At 37.2% G+C, this 12,352-nt stretch overlaps 1 protein-coding gene across 1 annotated transcript in view; it reads right to left on the reverse strand.

Moving 5' to 3' along the window:
- Positions 1-12,352, reverse strand: part of NGFR (nerve growth factor receptor) — a 73,440-nt gene that overhangs the window by 45,220 nt on the left and 15,868 nt on the right. Inside the window, 2 exon segments of the mRNA XM_015810474.2 lie at positions 1,981-2,040; positions 4,155-4,269. Coding sequence (XP_015665960.2) covers positions 1,981-2,040; positions 4,155-4,269 — 175 coding nt within the window.

Raw genomic sequence — 12,352 nt, forward strand, 5'->3', positions numbered from 1 at the left:
AATTATTTTGTTGGAAAGTCATGGCAACTTGATGAGAAGGACTAATTGTCTGACCTCATGTAAGATAATTTTAATCAGATAATGAGTTTATCTTGGTGGACATTCCTATATTAGAAGCAAACAGAAACCCAGCTGAAAGTCTACATTTTTCAACAAGGTGCTATACAGATGTGCTGCCCTACAATTTTCACAGTTCCCAGTACAGTCAAGCAAAGTCTGTGAACTGTGACCTATGGCAATTGTACTACTGTATAACATATCTGGAAAGCATCCATCTGGGGAAATCTGCTTTAATCCTTTAGATCAACTAGGCCATTTTAAAGAGTGGTCAGTCATGGCCATTGGTCAGATGGTGATCGGGAAAGTAGATGTTGAATATTTTGAAGAGCAAGATTTCAAACTTAATGTATAAAATTCTGTGTAGCATCTACGTCATTCCAATTTACAATTCCCATATTACATAGGAAGATTTGAGTGCATGATAGAATCACCAACTTCAGAATAACAATGTGAACTTGTCATTTTTATCTGAACAACAAGAGAACATGACCTTATAGCTTCAGATCCACTTTCAGTGCCCAGAAGCTCATCCCAAGTTGCCTTTAAACTGTAAATTTTGTTATGATAAAAGAAAAACACACGTACAATAAACTATTTCCTTATTTGTTAAATGTCTATATCATCATAACCTAAATCACATCTGGAAGTGTACATATTTACTGCAGTGTAAACATGCTTCAGGCACCTAGTACCAGTTAGTAAATACACTTATTCATTTTGCCTGAAATGGGTTATCTGGTAGATCATTAAAGGCAGCCCCATGAGGATGCATTGCAAAAATGATATGAGTTTCAAAATCCTCTGAGTGCACGAAAGGCTCAACAGGTGTCCCATTTGGAACCAGGCAAAAGGTTTCCTAGACACCTTCAACCTGCCCATATAGCAATAGCCCTTAGTCCAAGAGGACCCCCCAAGTTGCAAAGCAGCTGCTTCAGGAACTATGCCACTCCCTCAAAAGACCACACAGGAGCAGATAGAGAGCCTTGATGAGCAAGTAGAGCTTCTTGGGTTCAACTTCACCCAATTTCTGCCAATCCAAGCCCCAACAACCTCTGGACATTGAAAAAACATTACCAGCTGTTATACAAAACAGCCAAAGAAAGAATCGAAATAAAACTATGATGAACTTTGAGTGGCCAAAGGAAGACACCTCCCCCAAAAGTTGCTACTCTCTAGTAAGGCATGTCAAGACATAAGAAATACAGTGTGTATGCTGTAAAGAGAGAACCAGCTGAGGGGAAAAAACCTGGGAACCCAGAAGCACCATTTCAAAAAACTTTCATCCATGGCAGCATCACTGTCAGATCCCCTGTCTTGAATTCAGCAGAAACACTTGAAACTGCATGGCTAAATACAAATTTTTACTACATTCAAAATGATGCCACTTTAAGAAGTCAATTGCCATTGGCCAACTTGAGGGCACACTTCTCTTATACCCTTACGATTTAGACTGGCTACTTCTTTTTCCTGCCTTTCCCGGGACTTAACAGGTAGATTTCTCATAATATTAGGTGACAATTTAATATTGACATAACAGGCACTCCTGCCTTGAGAAATGTGAGTTCTCAACATACTCCTTTGAATCTTTTACCCCTTCCTCTGGAAGGATCAGGAACTATTCCTCATTCCCCGATTCTGAGAGGCAGAAAGAAAATGTGTTTCCTTTCATGTTTCCTGTTACAATTGCAGAAGTCCTCCAGAATAAAAGCAGCAGGAATGGGTGGCGTTTCCACTTTCCCTTTTGGGTTCCTATCATAGAAGACCCATCTTTTGCAGAAGTTATGTAGACTCTCCTTTTCTCTTTCTAGAAGATGATACATTTTTTTCCAGTGTCAGAGCTGAAAAACAATAGATGGATCCCTGCAGCTCCCCACTTACTCACCTAAAGTTCTGCTTGTATACTACACCAAGTCTCCTTACTTGGAGTTAAACTCTCCACCAACTTTCTCATGTAGCCAATAACAGTTTACAGAGGTGCTGCTGCAGGTGGATTTAACAAAGAACATGAAATGTGTGCACATCATTTACAGCTTTTCATGTTAAGATGAGTCAAAGTCAGGTATTTGTTCCCAACTACTAAGAAAAAAAATGAGACTCAAAGCTGAACAATGGCAACTTTTTCTGAAGTTGATAAAAAGTTTTAATTTAAATTTATCAAGATTAACAATCCTCATTTCAGCCCAACATACAATAAGAAACAAGAACAGATGTAGCCAAGATTCTTTGACTCATCTGATGACACAGAAACAACAGGGCATCAAAGAAGCCCAGAAAGGCTAATAAATCATCACAGCAGAGGTCTGAATATTAGGAAAACAGCTAAATTTGATATTACTAGAAGTTGGAAAGAGGCAATGCTAATGAACTGAGCTTGCAGCTTAATTGTAAAAGAACAAGAAATGCATTAAGAATTAAAGGTTTACTTTGAAAATGATTAGAAAACAGTGCATCAGATCTCACAAACATAGTACCTCCCTACTATTTGCTACAGCACCCTTACTCTTTTTCAGATGACTTTAAGGTTAATGTGATTCTTAAAGTACCTGCTACCTTTCCCTCCCCAAGAGCTGAGACCTAAAAAATATTGTAATGTTTTAATGAATATCGGGGAGGTGCTGGGTTTCAGTGCTTTAGAAACATACACAGCCCTATTAGGAAAGACCAAATTACCCAGTAACATCCAATAAAATCCAACAAAGAGGAGAGTTCATCAGATATTGATAAAATCAGAGAAGGAAATCAGTACAGAGACAGTTCTCTTAATTATTTTTTTGTAATTTCTTTTGAGCAATGTAGTAAGAGCTATTTTATTTTGACCCACAGTACTTCTGTGTGCACAGAGCTAGGGAAGTAACTGTGATAAATGCCAGATTCATCTACAGGAAGAGCTCATAAATCTGTCCTGAACTACAGATGTGGCAAAATTAGCTACTTTTTTTTGCTAGGTGTTGAAACTGATAGTGAATTGATTTCTCAAACTGCAGTATGTTCTTTTCTCCCTTGACATTATTCGTTGATGGCAAAACAGAAAGTTTCCTTAGGACATTTCTCATGAAATATAGCTCTCCCACTATACAACTGAAAGTATGCCTTCCTTAGCTATATTAGGGTTATAATTATGTTTTCTTTGAAGAAGGGCTTTTGTCATGATCTGAGTACTATTAATCTTGTATACTGACAATGGAATGGAAATGGAAGGATCATTGGAGGTCATCTAGCTTTCAGTGGCCTCTTCCAATAATATGGTTCTATTATTCCACTGTTCAGTGGAGAATCTCCAGTACAAAATGCAACATTGGTATCATTGCCACTTTGCCATCTAATCTCTGTTTAAAGATTTCAAATGCAGAAGAACTTACTACATTCTGCTAAAAACTCTTCCACAGTTAAAAATCTCTTACACCTAGGAAATTTCTTCCAATACATTGTGAAATCTGCTGTCTTGACATTTCCATGGATTAATTCTAGTTTCGCTCTCTGGAACAAGAAAACAAATCCTGCTTCAACTTCCATCTGATAGAGCTGATACCTGTACTATAGATGGCTATCACAGCTCCTGTCATGTGGGCAGACTGCTGCCTTAAAATATAACCTTTTGTTATTGGTGAAAATAAATCCTGCCTCAAAGCTATCATTTATTGCTTGTGTAGCTGACATCTGCAATATGGATACACAGAGCTGCAGGTATCTATTGGCCAGCATCTCTGATATCCCAACTAATACCTGTAATGTTGTTGTTTGGAAATTCTGGGAGTTTATATTTGGATGATACCAGATTGAGGAAAACTGTCTGCTGGAGACATCCATGGCTTAATTTCTGAATTGAAATTATGAAGGTCTAAAAGATGCAACACTCCCCATCCACCCCCTCAAAGAAACATTTATTCCTGATAGCTGCACTGTTGGTGCATGAAATCTGTTGATGGCTCTTTGAAGGCTCCTCACTTGCACATATCTGCAGCTGAAGGACAGAGCTTACCTGCATGTTTTCAATCCTTTACATTGCCATATAGGAGATATTATCAGCCAACATTAACCCTTGTATGGTTGCCCATGGAAGAACATGGAAGAACAATAGCAAACAATCACTTTACCAGCGAATATACTTCAAGCATGTTACAAGTGATATGACATCTATGTTGGTCTTCTGAGCCAAGAATGACAGGCCGATCCTCAATTTGAACATGTCAGCCAAATGTGTGGGTGATTCTGTAACCACAAAATAAAGGATCTTAGTGGATCCTTGTTCTTATATTTTGAGCAAAGTTTCTGAAATCAATGGAGTTTTTATATATTAACTCATCCTATTGATTTTATTCCAGCTCTGTATGATTAAATTTGATCTCTCATTCAGTCCTTTATAGTTTATTTCTTTTGCTACTTTAATAGTTAATTGTGCATTGATTTTTTTAAAAAACGTGATTCCATAGGATCTTTTGTTATAAAAGGCCAATTGTTTGGATTTTTTAATAACAAGTAAAGACATACTACTGTTTCCACATTTTTTTTCAGTGTTGTTTTCTTCCACTGAAAAAAGGGGTCCAGCATATTTTCTACTGGTTAAATTCTAAAAGCATAGCTGGCTGTGTTAATGGCAAGACTACCCCAAGCATGAAACATCCAAAAATGAAAATCCACATTTTCATTGATGTGGAAAATTTAACTTTCATGTTCATTTAATAATAATAATAATAATAGTAGTAATAAGGAGGATGAGAAGTTGAATCTGGCATCTTGCATTATGTTTCAACTTCAACTTTTCCAGAAACACCACAATTCTTCCTTTTTGATACCCAGATTGTTATTCTTGGGTAAGGGCACATGTTCTTCATTAGATTCATCCAAATGTGTTTACTATTAACATGGCTCTTGTTGACATAGGTATTATCCTCATAAAACATTCTGACAGGTGGAACAAAAGGGAAGTCGGAAGAATGAAACATTTGGAAACCCTTTAATTGCTTTTAAGTTGGATTCATGTTTTGTTTTTATGTGTATGCAATGGAACACAAGGAACTCGGGAGATAAAGTTAAATTTCCAAACTGCTTTATTTTGACTTAGAAATGTTCTCAATTTATGAATGGAAAAAGGGATATAGGGTACCCCGCCAAATGACTTTGGTCTAAAGATCCCATCATTGCGCACTATACACTACACATAATCACCATACTGATTAGGGGTGCTAGGAACTGGAATGCAACATCTGGAGAACCCAAGTTGCTTAAGGGACTGCTCACAAGAAGGAACTGAGATTTGCTTCAGATGAGGTAGATTTCCTCTTTTATTTATCTCGATTTGACTGATATCAGCAGCATTGTTTGTTATTGAGATTGCAGGAATAGAGCTTTGTAACTTGTTTGCTGTATCAATTTTGAAGATGGTTTATTCAATAGGAAAGGGCATTCTGCACATATTTCTTAACTATACTTTATGACAACAGAGTGCCTTTTATAACTGAATAAACCAGCCTGCAGCAAGACAGCTGAGCTAAGTGTGGAGGATGGTGAAGGGGTTGGATTGGAATCTAAATTTATAAACAAAGGATATAGGGTTTCCTGCCTGAGCAGGATTAGAAGATCTCCAAGGTCCCTTTCAACTCTGTTATTCTGTTATTCTGATACAGTCCTAAACACAAGAAGATATCTTGAAGCACCTTTTCCAATTAACCAGTTTGTAGCTCTAGTCTATATCAATCAAGCCACTGCATGCATCTGGCAAAGGGAATTCAGCTCATAAAAGCATATGCCTGTTAATAAAACATCTTTAATAAAGCAATCACTAAGCAAGGATTGTCTGTATGTAGAGGCTAACTGTTCAATGATGGTGTCTTTGTTTCTTCACTGTGGGAACTGCAGTGAGTAGTTACCTCTAAAAGGGTATTATTTTAAAAATTGTTTCAATACAGAACAATTCCGTTTTGAGTAGTTACCTCTAAAATGTATTATTTAAAAAAACTGTTAAATTACAAAACAATTCAATTTTATGATTATTGAAGAAAATGAAAAGATCTATTTTATGATGAAGAAATGATATGGTAAACCTCTCCATGGGGGTAAACTCTGAAGCTACATGATATTTATAATATTACCTGTTCACTTGAAGAAGCAGCTCCTACATTTATCTCTACCTGGAGCCTTTTCCAGGTTCTCCCACCTAAAGAAAAGTCAAATAACTGTAGGAGACAGAGTTTTTTCACTCTCAATAGTAGCATTCATTCTGAGAAATATCCTTCTCAGCAGATCTCACCTGATGCATTAATATGCATAAAAATATAACTGCAATCCTTAGGTAATAAAAATATTTAAATAACAATAAAATGGAATTGCCAATGAATCCATTTTGGAGTCATGGAAGTTGTTTTGCTCCTAGTTTTATAGATGTTATGTTTTGCATTTATTGTTATGATTAATGGTTATTATGCAGACTTTCATCCTATGCTTCTGTTTCTAATATTTTGTTTTGTGTTGTATTTTTTAATAGACTAGTATGCTGTCCAAGGAACTACAGACAAGTAATAAACATTTGGAAAATGAACAATTCCTCTGAAAGGCAGATCACACTGTCCCATATAAACCTGTCTGGGTCTGCAGATCCTTAGAAAAAGTATATTCCTCTGATTCTTCTCTAACCAAAGCACTCAGACCCTAAGCCAGACTACTCCATGCCACAGTAGGCTTTTCCATCAGTAGGAAAATAACTTCTAAAATAACTTTCTTTAGCATTACAGTGGTGTGGATATGTTTAACTGAAATATATATTTAGGTTATTTAGAAGCTGTGGTGGCGCAGTGGTTAAAATGCAGTATTGCAGGCTAACTCTGCCCTAAGCCTGGAGTTCGATCCTGACCTGCTCAAGGTTGACTTAGCCTTGTATCCTTCCAAGATCAGTAAAATGAGGACCCAGATTGTTGGGGGCAATATGCTGACACTGTAAACCACTCAAAAGCTATTGTAAAGCACTGTGGAGTGGTATATAAGTTTAAGTGCTAAATGCTATTGCTATTTTATTGGCTTGTTCTTAGTGCTGTATTTTGTGTGCATTTTGTTACTCAAGTATTAATTGTTTTGAATATTACTTTTAGTGGCAAAAAGACAGAAATAAAACCTCTTGTTCTGTACACCTGCAGAAAAAAATTGGGCACTGAATACTGGAATAATGTGATACTTACTTGTATAATCTGAAATTAGTGCATAGGAGTTACAGTTCATAGAAACTGTACAACTTGGAAATTCACTGGTTTAGACTTATTGGTGGGACCATGCACATGAACACTATGCATATAAACCATGCTGTGCAGAGGGGTCACTTCAATTTATATGATGCACTTACGTTGTTTTGATGTTACCATTCATACATGCCCTACAAGTACAAATATATTCCTTACTCACAAATCTGGTCTTGTGATGACTCATTTGAAATAAACAGTATAATAATTTGCCCCATTCAATTTCTCAGCAACAAAAAAAATCCTCCCTATAATACCAATTTATTATAGGACACCATCTTTCATCCTCAATTTTCTTATCTGTAAAGTGGATACAAGCATGACCTTGCTTGATTAAAATTTATCCTGAACACAGATTGTAATAAAATGCCACAAGAGCAAATTATTAAATGTGCTCTGTGAGTAATAAGCATAAACAAAAGCTATTTGAGCTGTTTTATGGAGGGGGAATTTAATGAATGCCATATGGAGAAATTTTACATTCCCATTCAAATTTGATGAAAGAGAATTTGCCACAGCAGTTACTTCAAAGGACAAGAGAATTCCAAAGACATCCTTATGGGTGGGGTGTGATATTACATTTGTTGAGTGACAAGATAGCTAAAGGATGTATATGAATATTTTGTACTTGTGTACCCTTCTCTCCAGATGTGATTCCATTAAATCACACAATCACACATGTACCGGTACACACAATACAAAGCAATGCCCCATGAGGCTACTTCACTAACAGTGCTCCTTCCATTAATGGGAAATACTAACCTTGAGAAATGCTTGGAAAATTGCCTCTATCCTTTGGAGAAATTCATTCAGCCAATTTCTTTGCCAGCAAATGTGGTGGAGAATCTGGAAAGGCCATTTGTCTCTATCTCTCATTTTAACTTCTCCTCCTACTCACCTTAAAGTTTGCAAGCCAGTAAAGCCTTGTAGGTCAATTTATTCTTTATTGATCCTTTAAAGACAATTTGTTGAAATATTACAGCTGTTCTGATTTTTCATCCTCTTCCAAATCCTTAATGGCAGAGCAAGCTGTATTGATTCTTTATCTTTTGTTTGTCTGGAGGGGGGTACGGCTTTCTGATTTCTGGGTCACTGTACTCACATCACAAAAATGCACTCGGACAGTTATAATGAGTACCTTGAGGGATGATAGGTGTTCCCTGGTTTGATCACAATTCTTTTCCTTGCCCAAATTGATTCCACCATAACAATTTGTTATTGTTGTTTTTTTCTCTTCTTTGCCCTGGAGAATATTTTAAGTTTTGCATTAGGCAGTTCTGAGAGTCTAACTCTAACCAGTAAGTCCACTCTCTAAATTCCTGTTACCTTTGATTCTTTCCCAATCCACTGACGGCAGGTCCTGAAAATTATAGGGGCATGAAAATCTGTTCAGTGCCTGACACAGTGAAATAAGCTCTTCTTGGCACAGTTAAACAATGAGCCTCTAAGGTGCCATCAATTAAACCAGTATCTCTGTGAGCTGTTTCTTTTGGAGGATTGATGCAACATCACATTTTCAAAGTTGGCAATCCTGCCATGTAAAAGTGAGAGCAAGTAGGCACCAGTTACTCTAATGAGAGCCAGTGTGTAACATAATTTAAAAGAAAGATCTTTCTCCCAAGTTGTTTTGGATTATCTATACCTAGCAAAATTCTCAGAGCATCTGGGCCAGCCTGGGGAAGGCTGGATTAAGGCTGAGGAGACCTTGTTGATCCTCATTCAGCTACAGAACTCATTGATCCTAGGCTAACCTATTTCATAGCCTTTGAGAGGACAAGATGGGAATGAGACTATATGGCAGCAAAGGTTTGGGGCCTTGCATGAAAGAACTCACAGGCTTGATCCTCAGCATTTAACTAGAAAAACAGCCTGGCTTAAATAATGGGCTAAGCAAAGGGCCTATGAGTCCTACATATAGGACACATAAGGTGCTACCTAAAGACTGCCTTCCATTTGCGGGTATTCTCTATTCTAAGAATACTTCAACCCCCAAGCCATTTAACAGGAGCCATAGTGGTGCGCTGGTTAGAATGCAGTATTCTAATTCTGCCAGCTGTTCGATTCTCACCAGTTCAAGGTTGACTCAGTCTTCCATCCTACTGAGGTCAGTAAAATGAGGATCCAGATTGTTGGGGGCAATATGCTGACTCTGTAAACTGCTTGGAGAGGACTGTAAAGCACTATGAAGCAGTATATAAGTCTAAGTGCTATTGCTATATGATTATGAACATAATTTATCACTTGTTGCTTATATGTACACTGAGAGCTTTTGCATCAGAGATAAATTCCTTGTATGTCTAATCACACTTGGCCAATATTCTATTCTGTTTTGTTCCGTTCCGTTCCGTTCTATTCTATTCCATTCCATTCTCATTTTTTTAAAAAAATGATCTCTGTGTTGGTTTAATAAATATATTGCATAACTTTCTAATGAGCTTTTCAACTTTCTTTCATATGGGCTTCTGGACCTAGCCCTCCATCTGACATGTATTAGATCTAATAATGGCCTTTCCTACTTCAGTAAGATACATTGCTTGTCTAGTCAAACTATAAATATAATTTCTACATCCAAATTAATTTGTAGCCAAGTATAAAATTAGGGTATGTACATTTTGTGCAAACAATGCCCTCATCCTTTTTATTTGGAAATGCACAGGGGGCTCCCTCAAAACCAGTAAGAGCAGGCTGGATAAATCACCTGTTAGAGTACTTGAAATGTAGTTTGCAGGTTAAGGTAATGGTAGAGAGGCAGAGGTTAAGTTGGTTGTAGCAGACCCAGATCGATCAATAGTCAGACTTGCTATATGTTATAAAGGAAAACTGTCTTCAAGAAATGCTTGGTTTCTAGAAACTATACGTTGGCATATACATGCTTGTTATGGAAGTGGTTTGCCATTGCTTTCTTCCAAAACCATTTTTCAGCTTTCCAATCTCATCTATAGTTCTAGAAGATTCCAACTAAGCAGATAGCAGGCAATCTCTTTAGACATGTGGACATATCGATGTCCTTATAAAATGCTCTTTTATAAATATTTGCTATTGATTCCAGTGGATGGCAAGACCAATACACTTGGTTCAGATTCTAATGTTGACTGTTTAATTAATTATTAATTCAGAGAACACAAAAATAAGACTTAATTGTTTACAAAGAGTGGTGTTTGCATTGGGTTAATAAATATACTGTATGACTTTCTATTGGGTTTTTTTTTTTAAAAAAAAAAACTTTCTTTCCTATGGTCAATACAGTTCCCTTTTAGTTTTGATCTCAGTTAGGACTGCATTCTGGTGGCCACCTAGCATATGTTTAGGAGGTCCAGGGCAACAAAAAACTGGGTAATTATGCAATGTGGAAAAGCGTGTCACACACCTGGGCAGACCCAAATCTTAATGAAACTATAACTTTTTTTGCTGGGACTAATGGACAGACGGACAGACAACTAGAAAAGATTTATGAAAAATTGTTCTTAATAATAATAGTAAAGTTAGAAGGGACCTTGGAGGTCATCTAGTCCAACCCCCTGCTCAGGCAGGAAACCCTATACCATTTTGGACAAATGGCTGTCCAGTCTCTTCTTAAAAACTTCCAGTGTTGGAGCATTCACCGCTTCTGGAGGCAGGTTGTTCCACTGGTTAATTGTTCTACAGTAACTGTCAGGAAGTTTCTCCTTAGTTCTAGGTTGCTTCTCTCCTTGCTTAGTTTCCACCCGTTGCTTCTTGTCCTGCCTTCAGGCGCCTTGGAAAATAGCTTGACTCCCTCTTTTTTGTGGCAGCCCCTGAGGTATTGGAATACTGCTATCATGTCCCCCCTCGTCCTTCTCTTCATTAAACTAGACATACCCAATTCCAGCAGCCGTTCCTTATATGTTTTAGCCTCCAGTCCCCTAATCATCTTTGTTGCTCTTCTCTGTACTCTTTCTAGAGTCTCAACATCTTTTTTACATCGCGGTGACCAAAACTGGATGCAGTATATGCACATGGTAACTGCAGCAAATTTATTATATGCACAAAAATTGAAAAACTTTTAAGTACCCACAACAGAGGAGTGGTTGGTGAAAATGTCAGAATTCATAGAGATGGCAAAATTGACTTGTTTAATTAAGAAAAAACAATAACCACTATTTTTAGTAGCCAGAAACTCATTGGGGACATTTACTGAAAATAGAAAAAAGCGATTTAAGGATTTGAGGATTACAAATAGCAAAACATGGAAAGAACAGTGCCATAATACAATCTTAGAGAGAAGATAATATAGAAATGCATGTATAATTGCTGAAAAAAATCAGAAGTTGCTCCTTTATACCTTTTTACTCCTTTTCTGTATTTTTCTTAGTTACTTATTACTTTTCTTTCTCTTTAAGTGTGTTTTGTTTTTGTAAAATATTCAACAAAAATGAATTTTTTTAAAAAAAAGTAAAGCCAAAATGTAAGCCTCACTCTAATTGTGTTTCCTGCCACAAATACTAGGGAAGCAGCCTGCCAATGTTTTTAATCTTTGACCTATATTCCAATAAGATTTAGCCCTGCAGGATTCAGACCAGAAAGTTTCATATCCTCTGCTAATTCAACATTCAAGCCAGGCATTAAATCTGAGATCTTTTAAATGCAAAACATCACCTGTACCACTGAACGATGTATGGCCTTTTTCTCAGCTTCATGGGTGTCCGTGACTACTCAAGAGGTAGGTATTCATTCCATGGAAGTAACTAATTTCTTTCCCATCTTATTGTTCCATCTTCACCAGGCTGTAACATCTCTTCATCAGGACCTTATATATTCTACACCCCCTGCCCCACCCAGTTTCTGTCCAGAGAACAATGCACGGTAACTCTCAAGCAGTGGCCTGAATAATACTGAGGCCTCCTTGCCCCTTTGAAAAGTCAGATGACCTAATAATCACTAGCCAGTTTTGCTGTTTCTCTTTTTAGCAACACAATAGCATCCAAGCCCCCTCTGGCAGAAGGCATTTTCTGGAAACTATGCACATCAGATTTCCCCCTTCTCTTTGCTTCATCGAACTTGGGAATAAACATGTTTTGGAACATTTTAACTGAATTGCATGGTCTGTA

This window comes from Protobothrops mucrosquamatus, unplaced genomic scaffold (genome assembly GCF_001527695.2).
Source record: "Protobothrops mucrosquamatus isolate PMUCROS unplaced genomic scaffold, P.Mucros_1.0 scaffold10, whole genome shotgun sequence".
NCBI classification, from domain to species: Eukaryota; Metazoa; Chordata; class Lepidosauria; order Squamata; family Viperidae; genus Protobothrops; species Protobothrops mucrosquamatus.